At 41.5% G+C, this 23,934-nt stretch overlaps 1 protein-coding gene across 1 annotated transcript; it reads right to left on the bottom strand.

Moving 5' to 3' along the window:
* Nucleotides 1-895: 895 nt before the first annotated feature.
* LOC147615539 (zinc finger CCCH domain-containing protein 17-like) lies at nt 896-3,976 on the bottom strand. Its single transcript, XM_086779636.1, has 2 exons — nt 2,814-3,976; nt 896-2,329 (listed from the first exon to the last, which is right to left on the bottom strand). Exons 1-2 carry the CDS (start codon nt 3,868-3,870, stop codon nt 2,298-2,300), a joined length of 1,089 nt encoding a protein of 362 aa, XP_086635762.1. The 5' UTR covers nt 3,871-3,976; the 3' UTR covers nt 896-2,297.
* Nucleotides 3,977-23,934: the final 19,958 nt, after the last annotated feature.

The following is a 23,934-nucleotide window of genomic DNA, read 5'->3' as shown; positions in this document are numbered from 1 at the left end:
GGCTGTCCTGGCCCTTGGGCTGCCGCAACCGTTTGTGAAATATGAGATGATTGGACTGAATTCGGCCTTGGGCATTTATACCCACAAACACTATCAGTCAGTTGGTTCTATTGGGGTAGGCTTGCCTGTTGAAAGCCCCATGACCTGGTCAAATGCAATAAAATTCTATTTGCTGCCATCGTTTTCACACTGGCTCGGCTGCGCATGCTCTGGCTGCTGTCCCAGCCGCATGCGCATGGCTGTGGGACAGCCTCTATTGCCTGGTCGCCTGGCCGGGCAAGGTCTCTAAGACCTGTCGGCTGCCTGGCCAGGCCCCTTGGGCTGGCCGACAGCCTGCGCAGCCCTTCTATGGGCTGGTGGGCAACACCTAGGGCCTTTGTTGGCCCCTTAGGGTGGCACAAGGCCTACCCCATGCCCATTCAAGGGATGGAACATCTCCTTGGGGTAGCCCTAAGGGCTAGCGCTGCCCCACTTGCAAACTACATGCTCTTCCTACAGGCGCCTGGTGTCCCAACACTCAGATCATCTGACATCATTCCAGAGAGGGAGACTCACTGTACGGACTGGCACAGTTTCATGTGCATGACAATGCACACGTAACCTGGACGCGTAGAAGGAACCTTGCCTGACTCGTCCAGTTTCCACTCCAGGCCCTGCACCTTCTTGTTCAGATACTGCTATGTGGCATCCAAGTTTGGGATGCCCGTGACATCTGAGAACTATCATAGCATCTAATCTAGATCTTGGACCACCTAACCTGCACCATAATGACCATTGGAAGTATTAAGTGCTTCAGTCACAATATTAACAAAAGCACTACCATATGCCACCTTTCTTTGTCGAAACTTAGACTGCATTATTGATGGCATCATCCACCAATGGCAAAAACTCCTCCCAAATGCTCTTGACAATAAATCCAAAGGACTATTACCATGGCCTTGTTCCTACTCTCTATCTGACAATCTATCTGCAAGTAAAAGGACGTGCCAAACTATCCAAGAAGTGGAAAAAAAATGCACGCTTTCCTCCAAAAGGGCAAACCAATTTCTTTAAAAATATGGGTTTACCACTTCATGGAGGTTTTGAACTACTGTTGCTCTAACACATGAGCATGGCATTTTTGCAATAATCCAATTCCTGTATAAGAAAAACCGCATGGTATTTCCTGGGGACTTTGTACAGTGTTGCTCTTTGAAAGCATCCACATTGCATTTTGGGAGATTGTAGACATGGGCATGACAATTTATGGGATTTTCGAGAGCCTAACTGCTCTAAACCCATTGGCATTTAGGGACTTCCTGGAGTGCCCACCTGTTCCTGAGTCATGCGTGGCATTTTAGCTGCCCAAGTGCCCAATCGCCTCTTGAAGCCAGGCCAGCTCCATTCATGAACAATCTCTTGTCCGAGATTCTGCAATGACTTAATCCATTTTGCAAGCATTAATGTCAGTATGTATAACGCTGCCCCATTAAGACACAAAGGAGCATGATACCATATCGACAAGGGTGCCACATGCCAGAAGGGCCATTAAACACCAGCTTTGTGCCTTACACTTACCTCAATTCATCTCTCTTTCCCCTTGGCTGTGCTTGATAGATGCTATTCCCAGCCGTGATGACAGACTACTGCTCACAGCTTCTCCACTGGCTTTGCAAATGCCATACCACAGATCAGAACGCCTCATACATCTAAGACATTGAATGCAGCCTTTCCAATGAACATAGACTCGTAGTGCTTCCAAAGGCCTCCTTTTCAATCTGCAGAGATGTCTCATTCCATGACGCTCTTATCACAGTAAAACAAATAAACACGTGTGGCACTTGCTGTCCGTTCTCAAAGGGTGCTACCAACAAAGAAAGATGTGAGCATCACAACAGGAATGCCAAGGTTCATTAAACCTGTTGAATCCTGACCTTGATACACACAGCCCCCACATTCTTACACTTTAAATTCTGATAACTGCTTCAGCTTCCTCCGGCATTGCATTAGCAACTCCTTGATTGATCAACAATGGAGAAAATTACAGAGTTTTAATGCTAGAAAAAGCAGAAATAAAAGACAAAGGTGGTGATGTGTTTTTATTTCATTCAGCTCCCATTCACAGCAAGCATTGGGGAGACTCAATTACATTTTTTCTCCTTTGACTTTCACACAGCAAATTTCAATTTGCCATGCATTGGAGAAGGCAGGAGAGCATTTACAATCTTTTTCTTTAGGGATCCCGTTCACAGAAAGCATTGGTTAGACACTGATGCTGCTGCCACCTGACCTTGATACATACAAGAGCGCCCACATTCTTACATTTTAACTGCTTCGGCTTCCTCAGGCACTGCATTGATACACCTTGAGTGATCAACAATGGAGTTTTAATGCTAGGGAAACTCAATTATGAAAAGCAGAAATAAAAGACAAAGGTGGTGATATGTTATTTCATTCAGCTCCCATGCACAGCAAGCATTGGGGAGACTCATTTACAATTCTTGTTTTCTTTGGATTTTGCACAGAAAATTTTGGGGAGTATCAATTTGCCATGCACTGGAGAGGGCGGGAGAGCATTTACAATCTTTTCCTTTTCACAGAACTCATTGGCGAGTAATCACTCTTTGTCTCCCATGCATTGGAGACCGCACAGAAAGAGGATGCTCAATGCTTGGGTACCCCCATCTGCCACACCTTGAGCCTTCCAGCACGGTCGCCTAAGAAAGCCAGCCCACTGGGCCCGGTCTCGAGGGACTGGATGGGCTCGGGTGAGAAGAGGACGGCCCTCTCTGTGAAGGAGGGCAGCTCGTACACTCGAACAACATTGTTCTCACCTGCGTAGGAACACATCAAGATAGGTATGCCGTCCTCGCTCACAAATCCGGATAATGCAATTAGCTCAGGGGCTTCTGTATCTGCATGGCCAGTCGAAGTCTTGGGAGGGGTGTGGGTGTAGTGAAGATCCAACTGGGCACCTTCTAGCTGCCAAATGTTGAGCGTGCCATCGACAGAGGCCGAGAGGAGAAACTGATTCCAAGAGAGTAGGCCAGTGACAGGGCCTGTGTGGGCGGCAAGGAGAGTGTGTAGGCAATGGCCGGTGGTGAGGTCCCAGAGCCTGATGCTCCCGTCAGCTGAGCCCGAGAACAAGAATTTTCTGTCGGAGAACATGTAGGGCTGGAGGGTGTGCACGGGCCCAGAGTGGGCGCCCGACGATAGCGAAGCGGCTGGAACCAAGGAGTGTGTTTCGGAGTCGAACCTCCATACTAGGATGACACCGCAGTCAGTCCCGGCAAACAGCATGTCATCGGCAGCAGCCAAAGCGCGGACCTGGCCGGCGGGAGCGGCGCAAAGCTTCTGTTGCGCTTGGGTCTTCAGATTCCAGACCTGGACCTCGTTGGGAATCCCGACAAACAGACTTTCGGGATTGCTGTTACTGCTGAAGAGGCATCCAACCTCTCCCTCTAAAGGGATGGCCTGGATGCATTGGCCGGACTCGCAATCCCAAACCTTTACCTTCCGGTCTCGGCCCCCGGTGAAGAGGGTGTTGGAGCCTTGAGGAAGGACTATGCCCGTCAAAGAACACCCTTTGCTGTGGCCTTCCAACTCGGTGAAGAGGGCAGCTGCGCCTTCCGTGTGTGCATGCAAGAACTTGCAGCAACTCTGGTCGCCCTTGGGGCAGGGGCTCCCACGCAAATAGAACGAGCAGGGCTTGGATATCGCCCCCCTGCGCCAGGTGAGATTGGAAGAAGAGTACGACTGCGGTAGGGCATGGGAAAACCTGCAGGGGTTGCGGGTGCACCTGCCTTGCAGCCAGAATCTGCAGACGATGGTTTCCTGCTCATGTATCGAGTCATGGTGATGGTGGTGGCCTCCGTGCACTGCAGCGGCCATGGCGAGGTATGAGGCGAAGGGGCAGATCGAAGGCAAGAATGCAGCGAATTTGAGAGCTCGTGGGTTGATCAAAGAAGCTACCTGTGGGCAGGGCAAAGAGCTTGTGGGTTGATCAAAGACGCTTATTCTGTGCTAATTTACCCTATTTATACCTAGGGAGAGCGCGTGCTTTTGTCCCTCGAAGGTTCTTAGACATATACCATTAATTTCTAGAGTGCTCGTCTCTCTTTTTTTCCCTTTTTTTTTCTTTTTTAACCAATAGTAAATATATATATTAACCAGAAAAATCCCTTTCATGCACCCAGAAAAATTAAAAGAGTTATTCATGACAGAGCCATTTCTAGGACCATGTCCACCTCCTACCCTTCCCTTGGCACATCATCTATTTTTGGTATACCCCTCCAAGCTCCTTCAACTAGGTGATCAATCCTTTGTTCTGAAGAAGGACAACTATCACTGTCCTTCAAGGGGCTATAGGGATTAGAGTATATCAAGGGGGTCGAGCCACTTTGATCATTATTGTCTTTGCCCTCTATTCCTTGTTGAAAGGACAATTTTTTTCTAGCCTCTGCTTTAGCCTGTCTTACACTAGTCTTCCCTTTAACTTTAACCCAAGTCCCTTCAGAATATCCCTCAGTTCTGTCTTTCAACACCTCCTTTTCCTTACCCTCCACTTCCTGAGTAACCAATGTTTCAGCTTTCTTTCCCTTATTCTTATATACTTCCTTTTCCTTTTCTCCTTTGCCTAAGGGATGTTCTACACAATTTTTGGCAATATGACCAAATCCACCACATTTAAAGCAAGCCCTCGAAAAGGCACCAAACCTAAGCCCCAGTTCTAAGGTACCTAGGTCTCCTAAATCCACCTCAATCGATTTTGGCTTGTCCTTGGTAGTATTCCATGAAACACAGAAGTCGTTTGCCTATTTACCACCCATCTCGTCATTGGGTAGATACATCACCGGTCCCAAAGAATAGTCGATATCACTCATTGGCAGCTAGGGGGAAGGCCCACAATCTCGACCCACATAGGACATGCATTTTGCAAACTCTTATTAACATCAAACAATCGATCAAATGGAAATACATGCACGAATTGCTAACCTAAGAAGAGGGGGCCCTTTGCAAACAGCTCAGACACAATTTGACCTTTGACAAGAATGCAGCGAATTTGAGAGGCCGTGGGTTGATCAAAGAAGCTACCTGTGGCGTGGCCAGGGCAAAGAGCTTGTGGGTTGATCAAAGACGCTTGTTCTGTGCTAATTTACCCTATTTATACCTACGGGAGAGCGCGTGCCGAGAGCGCGTGCTTTTGTCCCTCGAAGGTTCTTAAGACATATACCATTAATTTCTAGAGTGCTCGTCTCTTTTTCTTTCTTATTTTTTTTACCAATAGTAAATATATATATTAACAAGAAAAATCTAGGGACATCATTAAATAAGTTACATCCTAAAGTAACTCAATCTCTCTACTTTTCTCTCTTCACTTCATTTAAAAGATTACAAAAAGTAAAGCATATCTCTCATCTTCTAGAGCAAAAAATAAGTTACTCAATCTCTCTCCTTTTCTCTCTTCACTTCATTTAAAAGATTATACAATTTGATACCCCAGTTATATGCAAGCTTCCATCATGGCCTCTGTAGTACACCCCCGTGGGGTCTGTTTTTTTAAAATGTCCCCTTTCTTAGACCATATTTTAACTGTGCACCTGGTCCCAACTGGATTTTCTATGAATGCAACAAAGGTGTGGTCAATTTGTTTCTCCTTGTGATACCACCTTCTGGTTCTAGGACCAAATCTAGGCAATCTAATTTTGCCTCCTTCAATATCATCCACCTGCAAAAATGAGTCATGGGTTAGGAAAACCCCTAGTATGTTTGAGATTTCCCGAAAGTAAGGCATCAGTCAGGGGATGCTCATTCCGCAACTTCATTAGAAACTGATCCAAACCCTAAATTCACATTAATCACAGACCAACACATACAAATACATTTGTGCATTACACCTGCACATCAACACCAACCAAAGAAACATTTTAAAACAAAGTAGCATTTCTAGTAGACCAGATTTCCCAAAAACAGCATGCTCTGATCATGTTGAATAAGAATCATGCAACTTCATCATTAAATGCCCATTTTCCAAGTAACCAGTCCTCCCCCCCAGTAGCTCTGGATTCCTAGAGCCTGCCCAACGCATTTTCCAATCCTTCCCCAAGCACCCCTGATGATTGGGCAATCCCAAAAAGCATGTTTGCCATCCTCCAATGCAATTTTACATCTGGGAGACAACTTCCATTAGTGAAGTTGTGAAGCAATTTAGATCCAATGGGAAGAGCCCACATACAAACCCTCCACAAAAAAACCTAAAACTTTATGGGCATCTGACTCTCCCATATCTGTTTCCACCTCTTTTTCCAATTATTAGTTCCTCAACTCACTCTCCATATCGTATTGTAGTATTTAACATTGTTCTCTCCCCTTCTCAGCTCTATATATAATTCTCTTGTTTTGCCATTTGATAGCTTAGCCCCGTTAACCCAAGCCCAATCCTTAATCCGACAAGTCTCATCCACAGCTGTGGAACACCATCCATTCTGTAGGCTGATTAATCACATGAGTCATCAAGTCTCTCTCCCTTCCAGTCATCAAGTCTTTCTCCCTTGCTAAAGAATGGGTGGGCATATTTGTGACATTCACCGCCGCAAAAGGAATCCCTAGGAACCTAACAATTTGACCTTTTTGGACAATCTCACATCCCCATCTCTGCATGTCAAAGTCATTATCTTCTGTCAAGCTTATGATTCTAGACTTTTGAATATTACATCTGGAGCCAGATGCCTCAACAAATTCCTGAATGATAGTCAAAAGAAAGTCTAACATTACTGTTCTCAGCCTTCAAGAACAATAGAGAATCATCAACAAAGCATTGTACCACCAATTGTTCATCGTATCTCAACTTCAACGCAGTGATGTTCCCATCTCTGCAAAGCATTCTAGAGACACCACCAAGGGATGAGAGGCAATAGCAAATAGAAGGGGGGCTAGGGGGCAACCTTGTCTCACATATCTATTAATCTCAAATCCTCCCACTAGCCTCCCAAGTTAGCAAAATATTAGACTTCTCTCCCTAGGACAATGTAAATATGCAAGTAGCCATTTTGGTTCCAAATCCAAGCTTCTCCATAACTCTTGCCACGAAGGACCAATGGACCCTATCATAGGCATTTTCCAAGTTCAATTTTAACATTATGCAGTTTTGCTGAGTTTTGAGAGCAATGTCCCTTCTTAGCATGGTAGCAAAGATATTACTCAGATATTATCATAGATTGATCTTCCCTTACCAAAAGGCTACAAAAAGTCCATCCCACCTAGGGGCTTCATCTCTACCCAGTTTCAAAAGAGCAACCCAGTACTCATCAACATTACTATCCTTTTCTAACCATCTAGCATTATTTGGGTCTACACAGTGATTGATTAAGCCTAATAGCCTGTCTTTTGCCTGAAACGTCCTTTGAGAGCTGTCCTCTTTTAGACTTAATGTAGCACCCAAAAAATTTTCTACCCATTTTCTAGCTATTAATTCCATGTTATCCATAGGGAGGCCCTCCTCATCCAAGATGTTCCCTAGCACTTCTATGTTGTTCCGCCCTGTTATAACAAGCTTAAACAAATGGCCCCCATGCTTCCTGAGATTATTAAATGATTTCCATCTTGCCCAATTTCCCTCTTCTCTAGCACATCTATCATCTTCATTTTTTAAACCAGCCTAACATTTAAATTACAAATTAGTCTCTTTTGCAGTGAGGTTCCTAGTCTATCCTTTGAACTGAAGACTCTCCAATTGTGTTGCCCATTTTCATCTTTCACTCCTCCTTTCCTCAGCTCTCAAATTGCCTACTGCTCTAATTATCCCTTGCATATCATTGTCAAATTTCCTCCATGACCCCCTTTGACACACCTCTCCTTTTCATCCTCCCAATAGCCTCCTCAGTATTACTCAGATATTATCATAGATTGATCTTCCCTTTTTAATGAGACCATGTTGTTTCCTAGAAATGACTTCCTATAGCACATGAGTTATTTTGAGAGGAATCACCTTTGCCATGATCTTAAAGATCACAGTTAGAAGAGTAATGGGCCTCTAATGAGCAAATCTGGTGGTGCAAGTAGTTTGCTTTGGGATTAGTTTCACCGAGCTTGAAATCCAAATCCATAGTGCTTGACTTGAATGCCTTTATGCACACTTCCCCAACAAAATCCTTCAATGAGGGCCAAAAGGCTACAAAAAGGCCATCCCACCTAGGGGTTTCATCTCTACCCAGTTTCAAAAAGAGCAACCCAGTACTCATCAACATTAATATCCTTTTCTAACCATCTAGCCTTATTTGGGTCTCACAGTGATTGATTAAGCCTAATAGCCTGTCTTTTGCCTAAAAAGTCCTTTGAGAGCTGCCCTCTTTCAGACTTCATGTAGCACCCAATAAATCTACCCATCTTCTGGCTATTAATTCCATGTTATCCATAGGGAGGCCCTCCTCAGCGAAGATGTTCCCCAGCACTTCTATGTTGTTCCTCCCTTTAACAAGCTTAAACAAATGACCCCCAGGCTTCGTGAGATTATTAAATGATTTCCATCTGGCCTAAAAGATCCATGTCCCCTCCGCGCAACGAATTCAGGGGTGCTAGCAGCGAAAGTAGCACTTCTTGCGCGGGGCAGGGTCCCTCACTCAGGGCCTCTCCCCACAGATATCCGGACAAGAGACTAATCCCTCGGTCTTTCCAAAACCGAACCCGGAAAAACTGGAAAGCACGGACGATTCCTCTAGGATATTTTTACTCTAACGTAGTCAAGAGCCTTAACTAAATGAACTGATCTAACCGAACCCCTATGCCATAGTCAGATCAAGAAAAAGACTTGCACTTGGATCATAGAGACCAATGCTTTTTTCCTCATTGAGAGGCAGAGCCGTTGATTCTTTTCCATAGAACAATTTTTATCCGGGATTTACTTTATCTATCGTACCACAACAGAATTGAGTCTCATATTAGGGATCCATCAGTCCAGCCTAACCCCATCTAGTCCCATGGGTTAGCCAACCGCCCAAACACTGTAGTGATGGGATCCATTTAAGAATTTGGTTAGGTTTTTGTCCCGGGTATCAGAGAAAAGAGTTCCCAGACCCCCTAGCCGGATATTCATGCAAAATTAAAACTAGTCACACTACTTACACACCCAATATGAAATCACCTTTTTCACAGATTAAAATAATCATTTAATGAAACTATAGTATCACTGATCATAATCCTCCAAAATATCCAGTTGAATCCTAATTTCCAATTTTTCCTTCATCGGTGTACCTCTGGCATCATTGGTAAAACCAAAACGCTCACCACCTGTCCACTCAACCTTTTCGATAGTTTCTAGCTCATAGTACCCACAATATATTCACTTATAAAAATCAAAATGGAATCTCCGTTGAAGATCAACAAGATCAACCAACAACTCCATATAAAAGAGCCATGGACTCATCCGTTTGAGGACCAGCAAGGTCAATCAACCAGATCCATGCCCGAATTCAGAAAACAACTCTTACTCCTTGTTCCAATATCTTCCACGACGTACACGCGGGTATCTTCGGCGACCCAGAGCCCGAGCATCGTATGGTCAGCACCCTCTAGGATCCTTCTAGTGCTTCACTCATAGGCCGCTTCCTTGGTCCCTCATCCACCGTCTGGAAGCTCACCATTTAAATCAAACTGAGAGGCTGGTCAAGACCTCGATCGACCTTGCTACGCGAGACGTCCTCCGTTGACTTTCTCTCAGCTGTTGCAACTTTATCAGTTAGGTCTCCACATGACCTCATTCACAAGACGGTCAAAATGCTTCCCCAGCATTCTTGACATAAAACAGTCATTTAAAAACAGGTCATAAATAGAGTTTCTATAACGAACTCACGTCTTTCCACATTGTTCCACATCAATCCTCATTTATTTCATATGTATTTCCATTCTCATCACATCATTTTTCATCTCATCAAATCTTTCCTCATTTATCCATGTCAGATTCCATCCACTCGCATCTACCCATATCCACATCTCATCACATCATATTCATTCACATCACAATATCATCCATTCACATCTATCCCAATTTACATCACATCTCATTCACTCACATCCTGATTCACATCAAATCTATTCACGTCCATCACTTTCATTTACATCACATCCATTTACATCCATCACATCACATTCATTCATATCCATCACATTCATTCATTCATATTCATCACATTCATTCTCATCACCATCCCATCCCATCACATACATTCTATCCACATTATATCACATCATATCTCATTCATACACATCTCATCTCATTCATCCACATCCATCCAATCGTTCACATGTACGACTACCCACATCTATCATTACATTCATATATATTACTTCACATCCACATATATTCATGTCACATCACATCTCTTTACATCTATTCACATCACATTCTTTCACATACACGTCCACATCCATTCTTTCACATACATCCACATCCATTGTTTCACATACTCATCCACATCCATTCTTCACATACACATTCACATCCATTCTTCACATACACATTCACATCCCATCCATCCATTCATTCACATCTATCTGATTCACATCACATCTATTCACATCACATCCCATCCATCGATTCATTCACAGCTATTTGATTCACATGACATCACATAAAGGTAAAGAGAAAGTGGTTGAGCCTCTTGGTATGCCTGATATTTCTATAGGGCATTCTCTTGTTGATGGAGAGTCTAGTGGCTTGGAGATGAACTGTGAGACCCCTCTGCCCCCTCCAGTATTTTGGCATAAGACAGTCCTTTAAGAAAACAAGGTTTCTATGCAAGTTTCCAGTTTGATTTTCTTTTGAATACAAGGAGTATTTCTTGCAGAATCAGTATCCCCAAAACTTCTTGATCGGCTCCAATGCAATTTTACATCTGGGAGACAACTTTCATTAGTGAAGTTTTTGTGAAGCAATTTAGATCCAATGGGAAGAGCCCACATACAAACCCTCCACAAAAAAACCTAAAACTTTATGGGCATATGACTCTCCCATATCTGTTTCCACCTCCTTTTCCAATTATTAGTTCCTCAACTCACTCTCCATATCGTATTATAGTATTTAACATTGCACTCTCCATATCGTATTGTAGTATTTAACATTGTTCTGTCCCCTTCTCAGCTCTATATATAATTCTCTTGTTTTGCCATTTGATAGCTTAGCCCTGTTAACCCAAGCCCAATCCTTAATCCGACAAGTCTCATCCACAGCTGTGGAACACCATCCATTCTGTAGGCTGATTAATCACATGAGTCATCAAGTCTCTCTCCCTTGCTAAAGAATGGGTGGGCATATTTGTGACATTTACCGCAAAAGGAATCCCTAGGAACCTAACAATTTGACCTTTTTGGACAACCTCACATCCCCATCTCTGCATGTCAAAGTCATTTTCTTCTGTCAAGCTTATGATTCTAGACTTTTGAATATTACATCTGGAGCCAGATGCCTCAGCAAATTCCTGAATGATAGTCAAAGAAAGTCTAACATTACTGTTCTCAGCCTTCAAGAACAATAGAGAATCATCACCAAAGCATTGTATCACCAATTGTTCATTGTATCTCAACTTCAACGCAGTGATGTTCCCATCTCTGCAAGCATTCTCTAGAGACACCACCAAGGGATGAGAGGCAATAGCAAATAGAAGAGGGGCCAGGGGGCAACCTTGTCTAACATATCTATTGATCTCAAATCCTCCCACTAGCCTCCCATTTAGCAAAACATTAGACTTCCCTCCCTAGGACAATGTAAATATGCAAGTAGCCATTTTGGTTCCAAATCCAAGCCTCTCCATAACTCTTGCCACAAAGGACCAATGGACCCTATCATAGGCATTTTCCAAGTTCAATTTTAACATTATGCAGTTTTGCTGAGTTTTGAGAGCAATGTCCCTTCCTAGCATGGCAGCAAAGATATTACTTAGATATTATCATAGATTGATCTTCCCTTGATGAGACCATGTTGTTTCCTAGAAATGACTTCCCGTAGCATAGGAGTAATTATGAGAGGAATCACCTTTGCCATGATCTTATAGATCACAGTTAGAAGAGTAATGGGCCTCCCCAATGAGCAAATCTGCTGCAAGTAGTTTGCTTTGGGATTAGTTTCACTGGGCCCTCTTTGAAATCCAAATCCATTGTGCCTGACTTGAATGCCTTTATGCACACTTCCCCAACAAAATCCTTCAAGGAGGGCCAAAAGGCTACAAAAAGGCCATCCCGCCTAGGGGCTTCATCTCTACCCAGTTTCAAAAGAGCAACCCAGTACTCATCAACCGTTTAATATCCTTTTCTAACCATCTAGCCTTATTTGGGTCTACACAGTGATTGATGAAGCCTAATAGCCTGTCTTTTGCCTGAAACGTCCTTTGAGAGTTGTCCTCTTTTAGACTTAATGTAGCACCCAAAAAATCTACCCATTTTCTAGCTATCAATTCCATGTTATCCATAGGGAGGCCCTCCTCATCCAAGATGTTCCCTAGCACTTCTATGTTGTTCCTCCCTTTAACAAGCTTAAACAAATGGCCCCCAGGCTTCCTGAGATTATTAAATGATTTCCATCTTGCTCGATTTCCCTCTTCTCTAGCAAATCTATCATCTATCATTTTTTAAACCAGCCTAACATTTAAATTACAAATTAGTCTCTTTTGCAATGAGGTTCCTAGTCTGTCCTTTGAATTGAACTCTCCAATTGTGTTGCCCATTTTCTTCTTTCACTCCTCCTTTCCTCAGCTCTCAAATTGCCTACCGCTCTAATTATCCCTTGCATATCATTGTCAAATTTCCTCCATGACCCCTTTGACACACCTCTCCTTTTCATCCTCCCAATAGCCTCATGAGTATACTCCTTTTCATCCTCCCAATAGCCTCATGAGTATACTCCACAAATAGACCATCTTTAAGTACAATATTATTCACTCTCAGCTTCCTTGTGGGAAATTGGGAAAGTTCAAGCTCCTCCCCATCAAAACTAGACCAGCACCATTTCAAAGGCATATGGTCAGAAAGAGCAGTACTGGTATCAATGGTGATCTTTAGTGTGTGAGGAACCCAAGAGGCTTGCTGGCTAAAAAGGACTCTATCAATTCTGGAGGATGATGAGATATATTGAAGACTAAAATATGTATGCCTAGGATTATCTCTCCATTCGCCTAAGTTACAGCTGTCAATTAGACCTAATTGTCCTCTTAATTCCCCCCATTTTCCTTTTTCCTTACTCATAAGAATAGTACTACCCCCACATCTATCCACTAGTCTTTCAACCATATTAAAATCCCCCAAGAGAATACAAGGAACTTGAATATTCAGACATATCACATCTGATCCTGTAGTTGTGAGCACCATATACATTAATCAGTCAAATTCTCTCCCCCTCCACCAAAATTTCTACTATAAGAATTCTTCCACCATTGGGATGGTTAGCTATGATACTAGGGCTGAGATCCTCCTTAACTAACATCATAACACCGTTATATCCCGAATTCACTCCCCCATACGTAATCGTCCCCAGTATTTATACCAATCCTTCCTAGAGATGTTACCAAAAAGATTATGTTCCTGAATGGCCATAACTAAGTACCCTCATTGCTTGACTAGCCCCCAAAAGGAAGCATTTTTCTTTTTATCTTTTATCCCTTTCAGTTTCCACGTGCACCTAGAAAACTTAAAAGAGTTATTCATGACAGAGCCGTTTCTAGGACCATGTCCACCTCCTCCCCTTCCCTTGGCACATCATCTATTTTTGGTATACCCCTCCAAGCTCCTTCAACTAGGTGATCAATAATTTGTTCTGAAGAAGGACCACTATCATCACTCTCCCTCAAGGGGCTATAGGGATTACAGTATATAAAGGGGGTCGAGCCACTTTGATCATTATTGTCTTTGCCCTCTATTCTTCCTTGACAGGACAATTTTTTCCTAGTCTGCTTTAGCCTGTCTTACACTAGTCTTCCCTTTAACTTTAACCAAAGCCCCTTCAGAATATCCCTCAGTTCAGTCTTTCAACACCTCCTTTCCCTTACCTTCCACTTCTTGACTAGCCAATGTTTCAGCTTTCTTTCCCTTATTCTTATCCACTTCCTTTTCCTTTTCTCCTTTGCCTAAGGGCTTTTCTACACAATTTTTGGCAATATGACCAAATCCACCACATTTAAAGCAAGTCCCCGAAAAGGCACCAAACCTAAGCCCAAGTTCTAAGGTACCTAGGTCTCCTAAATCCACCTCAATCGATTTTGGCATGTCCTTGGTAGTATTCCATGAAACACAGAAGTTGTTTGCCTGTCTACCACCCATCTCATCATTGGGTAGATACATCACCGGTCCCAGAGAATAGTCGATATCACGCATGGCAGGTCTAAGCTAGGGGGGAGGCCCACAATCTTAACCCACACAGGACATGCATTTTGCAAACTCTTATTAACATCAAACAATCGATCGAATGGAAATACATGCACCAATCGTCGACGGCTGACCTAAGAAGAGGGGACCCTTTACAAATAGCTCAGTCACAATTTGGCCTTTGACAAATAACACGTTAAAAACGCCTTTATCCAGGTAAAAGATTTTGGACACAACCTTGTCATGTAGAATATCATCACATGAAGCCACCTACCAATCTCACCTTTAGATGGAGGTCTACTAGGGCAGAAAAGGATGACACTACACATGGAGAAGAGCCCCACTTGACTCCTGACAAGCTCTGGTAATTCTCAAACATACCTTCTTCTCTTTCGCATACGCCTGCAGTCTCTCGTTCATCCAATCCAACACATTCTTTTTCCTCGAGCACTCACCTTCGTTCTCATCCCGCAATCATTTCATTTCTTCCACAAAGTCAGCACCCTAGTCCCCCCATTCGCTCAATTTCTCTGTAATCCCTCGATGCCATAAGGAGGCCACCCCCCAGACATGCAGCCGTCGTCTTTTCCAGTTCGTCGCTCATCAACGTACGGTTGCATGTAACTTATGTGTGTGATGAAGACCCCCACTACTCGACTCATTTCTCACACGCACAAAGTATTCATCCACAACAGAAACCTCTTAGGGTGCTCATCTCTTACCACCAATCTTGTATTAAGAATGCAAGCTTTACAAAGAGGGTCTAGTAATTGTATCTATAACAAGTTCAAGTCTTCTCAAATAATTATTTTGGAGCACAAGATATAGATGTGTTATGATTGATCTTTTACAACCTACACCTTTCAAGTGTTGCTCTTGTTGTTGTTCCTTAATCTTGCTACATAAAGCTTAAGCTCACAAAAATTTTTAAAATATCATAGCCATATTCCTAGGGATTAACACAACCCATGTTTCACTTTTGTTTCATAGCCATATTCCTAGGGAAGTCTAACTCTATGTCCCCATTGCATAATGTAGAGCCTCCATGGATATGTTGGTCCTACCATATGTTGTTTTTGTTTAGAAAGAGCAAGCAACAAAGTCACGCGACAACCCAAGGTAATTCAAGAGCTAAGACATTTAGGACGAGTGGAATAGTTCAAACTTGTAATGCAAGATTACTTCTAAATATCTCCCTTTTTTAACTATTAACCTTGTCCTTAGTCAACTCTTCATCTTATGTGAGTATTTACTCATTTTTGGGGGATTTTTCTTTTATTTCTTCATTTATCTCCTCCCTACATTTGGATGAATCTTATTGGTCCATAGGAACCTTAATTTAAAATTTCAAAAAAAATCTTCACCCCCCCAGGATAATGCCTCTTGAACAGATTATACTTAATTTCTAATGCACCTTCTGAAAATCTTTTTGAACTTCTATTTCAGGGAAACTTATTTTAATAAGATGAGATATTTTTCTATCCAAAAATATTTAAAATCTGAATATTCTCTTTCTAGAATATTTTCTCTCCCTAGGCTTAAACTGGTAGAAACAAGATCTTTTATATTTCTGAAGAGGGATTTGACTACAGGGGAAGATACTGGACATCATGAGGGCTGGGGGAGGAATCTTACATTCTACCCCACTTAAAAACGCGAGATGTCCTCATCTCGCAGGTGGAGTATGATCTTTTTCATCTTCTTCTTCTTCTTCAATCACTTCCAGCGTTACTGCTTTGGAAGTGGACGGCGGATTTGGGAACAACTCTCTTTGACTTCCCCTATTCTGAGGTGGAGGTCTTGCATTACTTTGGGTTGAAACTGCAGGTTGGATAGAGAGTCTACCTCTAGGACTTCCCTGATTTTGGCGGATAGAACCGTGATTACTCTGGACTGAAGGGGCTGGAGTCTGAAATCTTGATCCCTGATTTCCCTGCCCTGAAAACCTTGATCCAAAAGGAGTTGGGCAATCCATACTGCGATGTCCAAATCCTTGACAGTTATAGCATTTCACTCTCTTGTTCAAGGGTGGAACTTCTGAAGTTGAAATCCAGGGAATTGAGTTTCGAAAAAAGGACATTTCTTCCATTCTGGAACTTCCCATATCCTGGGTTTGACCCTGATATCTCTTAGGCGGGGAGGAAGGTTGGAATCACCTTCTGAGAATAAAAACCTTTTGAAAGGTGATGGTGCTGGCTTTGGCGGGACTTTGTCATCAAAGGCTTTGGCAAAAGCATTCGCCATCCGAACTGCTTCGGCCATGGAAATAGGTTTGGCATTCTTGACTAAAGTATCTATTGGCTCGTTCATTCCCCGAATGAACCTGGCCATCAGCTGCTCTTCATCCAATCGAGGGGAATATTTAAGGAGAAGGACAAAAGCATTATGGTACTCTTCAATTTGTTGGGTTTCCTACTTTAGTTCCAAGAACTCATTCATCTTAGTTTCAAGAAAGCCTGGGGGACAAAACCTCTTTCTGAGATAAGCCTTGAGATCGGTCCAAGTTTGCGTATTTCGGTCGAGACGGTTTGTCTCGCAGTGGTTTCTCCATGCCACTCTAGCTGTCTCCACTATCTTCAGCCTTGCAAGGGCCATTTTGCTCTTCTCATTGTACCCGGTGACATCGAAGTATTCTTCCATTGATTCGATCCACTTCTCCACAGTCTCGCCCAAGTTTTCCCCTTCACCTTTGAAAGGTCCAGGCTACGAACTATGAAGAGTTTTACAAATATCCAGGTCGAGCTCTTCTTCATCGAGTTGGGGGTTAACATTTCTACCACGACGACCTCGATCCATGTTCCTATCTCAATACGAAAATTCTTGTTAAGTCTCTTTATTTATGATTCAATCCGAATTTTGATTCAACTGATTCCGAGGTTCTCTAAATAGGTCGGCTCACCCACAGAATCAAGGGATAAAGATACTCATATAGAACGCATTATCAGTTAATAATTCATTCATAAAATCTCATTCATATCTTTAACATAGTAATGGTCCATTAGACTAAATTTTTCCATCTGAACAGTCCATGGAGATTTCAATTTTTCAGATTTTTATCATCCCTTAACTTGATCCACTAATCAAAAGTTAACAGTAGTAATCTGGCAGCACAATCCACTAATCTCATAGTGATTGGCTGAAGTCATTAACTTCATTCTAGCTACGAACATTATCACAGGGACTCGTCCCATTCATCCTCATTGCGGTTTCGCTCAGCTTATTACATTTCAACCAATTTTCAGGGATCATCATTTTTCAATCAGAATCCAAATCAACTCATCAGTTCTCAACCAGAATTTAAAAATCATATCAACCACATTCAAATTCATAAATTGGATAGCATTAATGCTTATAATTTCAAGTCTTAGATTTACTCGTATATACAGCCAGTAAAGAGCTGCAGTTATACCCTCGGTATATATGGGTAGTCACGGTTCTTGGAATTATAAGGTAAATACTATCATGTCTAGGCCTCAAGCAAGTCAGGGATTCCATACAATTGCGGTACTTCCACCTGAAGATTGAATTACCAAATTATGAATTTTAGTTTGAATATCAAATTGTATGAATTTATTATCACACAATTACACCTTTTTGTGCTTCTTGATAAATTTTTGACATATTTGGCTTCTCGGTTGATCCTCATTAGCCAAATAGCTCTGATACCAAACTGAGAGATCCCTGTCCCCACCGCGCAACGAATTCTGGGGTGCTAGCAGCGGAAGTAGCACTTCTTGCACGGGGCAGGGTCCCACACTCGGGGCCTCGCCCACGGATATCCGGACAAGAGACTAATCCATCAGTTTTTCCAAAATCGAACTCGGAAAAACTTCCTTTGCCCGGAAAGCACGGGCGATTCCACCAGGATAACTTTTCCCTAACGTAGTCAAAAGCCTTAATTAACTAAATTGATCTGACCGAACTCGTAAGTTCCATAGTCAGAACAAGGACAGATTGCACTTGGATCATAGAGACCAACGCTTTTTTCCCCGTCAAGAGGCACAGCCGTTGATTCCTATCCATAGAATAATTACTATCCAGGATTTACTTTATCTAACGTAATATAACAGAAAGAAGTCTCATTTTACGGATCCATCAGTCCAGCCTAACCCCATCCAGTCCCATGGGTTAGCCAACCGCCCAACCACTGTAGTGATGGGATCCAATTTAGAATTTGGTTAGGTTTTGTCCCGAGTACTAGGGAAAAGAGTTCCCATGCCCCCTAGCCGGAAGTTCATGCAAACATAAAACTAGTCACACCACTTACACACCCAATATGAAATTGCCTTTTTCTCAGCATCAGCTAACTTTAAAACAATCCTTTAATGAAACCATTGTCACTAATGACAATCCTCAAAATCTCTGGTTGAATCCATATTTCCAATCATTCAATCATCGTGTACTTATGACATCATTGGTAAACCAGAACGCTCACCACCTGTTCACTCAAGGGCCTTTTCAATAGTTCCTAGCTCATAGTACCCGACAATATTTTCACATATAAAAGTTAAGATGGAATCCTCGTTGAAGATCAGCAAGATCAATCAACAGATCCATATAAGAGAGCCATGGACTCATCCGTTGAGGACCAGCAAGGTCAATCAACCAGATCCATGCCCGGTTTCAGAAAAAACAACTCTTACTCCTTGTTCCAATATCTTCCATGACGCACGTGTGGGTATCTTTGGCGACCCAGAGCCCAAGCACCGTATGGTCAGCACCCTCTAGGATCCTTCGCAGGTCACCTAGCGCTTCACTCATAGGCCGCTTCCTTGGTCCCTCATTCACTGTACCGGAAGCTCACCATTTAAATCAAACCGAGGCTGGTCAAGACCTCGGCCGACCTTGCTACGCGAGACGTCCTCCATTGACTCTCCGTCAGCAGCAGTTGCAACTTTATCAGTTAGGTCTCCACGACCTTAATCACAAGATGGTCAAAATGCTTCCCCAACATTCTTGACATAAAACAATCATTTACACAAACAGGTCACAAATACAGTTTCTATATTGAACTCTCATCTTTCCACATTATTCCACATCAATCCATATTACTTAATCCAATTCCAAATCATATGCGTATCCATTCTTAACCAGATACATCATTTTTCCATCCCATCACATCAGATTCATTCACTTCACATAACATCCATTCCTATCTTTCTTAATTTACATTATGTCTCATCACATCATTTCTCTTTATATCTCATTCTTCAGATCTTATATTATTTACATGACCAGATACATCATTTTTCCATCCCATCACATCAGATTCATTCACTTCACATAACATCCATTCCTATCTTTCTTAATTTACATTACGTCTCATCACATCCATTTCTCTTTATATCTCATTCGTTCAGATCTTATATTATTCATTCACATTCTGATTCACATGACATCTCATCTCATCCATTCGCTCATATTGACTTCATATCCATTCACATTCATATTTGCATTCATTATTCCACACACACATCCACATTCGTACATCCACATCCACATTCACATCTACATTCATGCATCCATTTTCACATCCACATTCATACATCCACATCCACATCCACATTCATACATCCACATTCACATCTACATTCATACATCCACATTCACATTCACATCCATACATCCATACCCACATTCCACATTCATACATCCATATCCACATTCCACATTCACATCTACATTCATACATCCACATTCACATTCACATCCATACATCCATACCCACATTCCACATTCATACATCCATATCCACATTCCACATTCATACATCCACATCCACATTCACATTCCCATCCATACATCCATATCCACAGTCCACATCCTCATTCACAGTCACATACATCCACATTCCACATCCACATTCCATATCTACATCCATATCCCCATTCACACATTCACATTCACATACATCCACATTCACATTAACATTCACATCCATACATTCATATCCACATTCCCCCACATCCTCATTCACATTCACATACATCCACATTCACATTCACATTCACATCCATACATCCATATCTACATTCCACAGCTACATCATTTCTTTCACATACATATAACTACATCCATTCTTTCACATACATACATCTCCATCTATTCCTCGTTCATTTTCATCTATTTGATTCGTTTCACATCCTCATATCTATTTATAGAATACAAGAGAATTCTTATTTTTTATATAAGATTTCGTTACGCATCTATTTATGCATAAATTCCATTTTTAAGGAGACTAACACTTTCGAAATAAAATCAATCTTTTATGCATCTTCCTATGCATAAATTCATTTTAAATGAGAATGACATTTTTGAATTAAAAATCAATCTTTTATGCATCTTCCTATGCATAAAATCAAAATTGACGAAAATAACTCTTTTGAACTAAAAATAGATGTCTTTATGCATCTTTCAATGCATGAAATTAAAATTGATGAGAATAACACTTTTGGATTAAAATAAATTCTTTATGCATCTTTCCATTCATAAATCCAATTTAGTAGGAATTACACTTTTAGAATAAAAGAATTTCTCTTATGCATCTATTTATGCATAAAATCATTTATGATGAAAATCACAAAAAAAATATCTTTTATGCATATGATTATGCATACAATCATTTATAATGAAAATCACTCTTTTAATATAAAAGAATTTCTTTTATGCATCTAATTTATGCATAAAATCATTTATGATGAAAGTAACACTTTTATAAAAAATTAATCTTTTATGCATACTTCTATGCATGAAAGCCAAATATGATAAAAGTAACACTTTTATAATAAAATAATAATCTTTTATGCATACCTTTATGCATGAAAATCAAATATGATAAAAATAGCACTTTTACAATAAAATAATAATCTTTTATGCATACCTCTATGCATGAAAATCAAATATGATAAAAGTAACACTTTTACAATAATCTTTTATGCATACCTCTATGCATGAAAATCAAATCTGATAAAAGTAACACTTTTATAATAAAATAATAATCTTTTATGCATACCTCTATGCATGAAAATCAAATATGATAAAAATAACACTTTTATAATAAAATAATAATCTTTTATGCATACCTTTATGCATGAAAATCAAATATGATAAAAATAGCACTTTTACAATAAAATAATAATCTTTTATGCATACCTCTATGCATGAAAATCAAATATAATAAAAGTAACACTTTTACAATAAAATAATAATCTTTTATGCATACCTCTATGCATGAAAATGAAATATGATAAAAGTAACACTTTTACAATAATCTTTTATGCATACCTCTATGCATGAAAATCAATTATGATAAAAATAACACTTTTACAATAAAATAATAATCTTTTATGCATACCTCTATGCATGAAAATCAAATATGATAAAAGTAACACTTTTACAATAAAATAATAATCTTTTATGCATAAAAATCTATTTTGATGAAAGTAACACTTTCATAATAAAAGAAAATTATTCCTTTATGCATAAGAATAATAATAATCAATATGCATCTTCTATGCATGAAAATGACACTTTTAGAGTATAGAATTGATAGGAGTTGGACAGCCTGGGACAAGTGCAAGATGGAAGGTCTTACACTTAATCAGTATGTGTCCAAATACCGTGAAGTCATTTGGGGAAGTGTTCTACACAACACCCTAGACAATATCTTTCAATTGGTGGAAACTGTGGTACTGTTGTATTGGATCGAGCTGCTTGCCTTGAGCGATGTGGACAATCACGAGCCCAATGGGGTTCTCCGCACTCATAACAGGGGACCATTAGTTTGGCTTCTACTTTCCTTTGTTGCCATTGACCTGAGGGGCCTGGAGTCTTAGGTTGGTAGCCGCCTAGCAACATCAAAGAGTTTTGTTCCCCTGGGGTTGAGCCTCCACCCCAGTGCTTGGCTTGGATATGCGAGACTTTCAAAGAGATTTTCCTTTGATGAATATGATGCATATTCCTCCTCCACATAGCCTGGGTTTACCAAGTCTCTACACATATTTGAATTGTCGTAGTCAACAACCCTCACAGGAGCAGGAGGTTGAGCTCCAAGAACAGGTCGTGCTTGCTCTTGTGCCATCGGTGGCTTACGATCAAAATTAGTATACTGTTGATGCATTTGTGGAGTCACTCCACCCCTTTGCTGCTCACGCTCCTGTCTCATTCTTGCAATGCGAGTACATTCCTGTGTGGTGTGGGTAAAGTTCCAAGCACAGGCTTGGCACCACTTCTTTGTGGGTTGGTTTGTGACTAGAGGAGAAAAGGTATTACATTCTTCGGTTTTATGGTTACCGCCACATGCTCCACAAAGATGAGGACCTATAGGTAGTATACTCCTCATTCGCTCTACTGCTATTATTGTGGCTGCATGGGTGGGCGATAGGTCTGTCCTAATCTCCTTAGTACTAGGTTAGCTATCTGGTCTGGATTTACTAGCGCACTAGACCTTGAACTTTGGTCATCACCCCACTGATCTCTAGGTTTCACCTCAGGGCCAGTACCATCTTGGAATTTGAAGTTATCGGTGAAATCCATAGCATCATGGCAACACTCATTGAAATTTGTATGCTTCTTTGCATAGAGATGTGTATGCAGTGTTGAATTTTTGAGTCCTTTTAAGAAGAGAGAAATTAATCGACTTTGAGTTGGCTTCTCGTCTTCTGGGCAACGATTAATGTACTGCTTCATCCTATTTACACAATCTCTAACACTCTCATTCTCGCCTTGCTTGAAAGAGTAGATGTTTGCTACCGTGTCATGTTGAATCCCCATCAAGGAAAAAGCAGCAATGAATCTCTCTTCCAGAACTCGTAAAGAAGATTTGTCTGAAGCCTCTAGTGCCTGAAACCAAGCAAGGGCCTTTCCCTCAAGAGTGAGCCCAAATCCTTCAATTTGAGTATGCTTGTCAGTCACTTGCTCAGCTCAAACTGCTTGCCTAAATGCTGCTACATGGTCATATGGATCTCCCGACCCTTCGTACTTCTTTACCAATTTTTGAAGAGTTGATGGCCTTACTTGTCTTGAATACTCATCATAGGGCCTACGACCTCTCACTCTCAGTGGGAATTGTTCCTCTCTTTGGTAAGATGGTCCACATGCATCCCAAATTGGTGTGGGTCCCCTATTACCTGCCTCACCACCCCCCTCCAAAGATCTTGTCACCCCCGCATTTCAGGAGGTGCATTTATGGGAGGCCGAGTTGGCTCCCCTACCCTCCAATTGTCATAGTGAGAAAAACGTTGTTGTGGTGTGATCTGTGGTTGCACTTTTGGTGTAGAGGACAATATCTTGGTGCTAGAGTTGGGCTACTTGCAGTGGTCCACTTTGATGTTGAGGGTCCCTCTTTAGTGAACTCTCATAGGGGAGGAGCAACAGTTTCTTGGTGCTAGAGTTGGGCTACTTGCAGTGGTCCACTTTGATGTTGAGGGTCCCTCTTTAGTGAACTCTCGCAGGGGAGGAGCAACAGTTTCTCCAAGAAAGGCTGTCTCTCCTGGTTTAGTTGTATTTATTGAGAACACTTCCATGAATAATGGTTGTCCTTTCCACGTGAGCTCCCGAATCTCATTCCAATCTAAGGTTCGGTATTCATTGGCCCATTTATCAATGATT

Source organism: Cibotium barometz, chromosome 40, assembly GCF_041138505.1.
Source record: "Cibotium barometz isolate CiBa-2024 chromosome 40, ASM4113850v1, whole genome shotgun sequence".
Classification (NCBI taxonomy): domain Eukaryota; kingdom Viridiplantae; phylum Streptophyta; class Polypodiopsida; order Cyatheales; family Cibotiaceae; genus Cibotium; species Cibotium barometz.
Note: the sequence above shows the minus strand (reverse complement) of the source record. Positions and strands in the feature narration are given on the sequence as shown.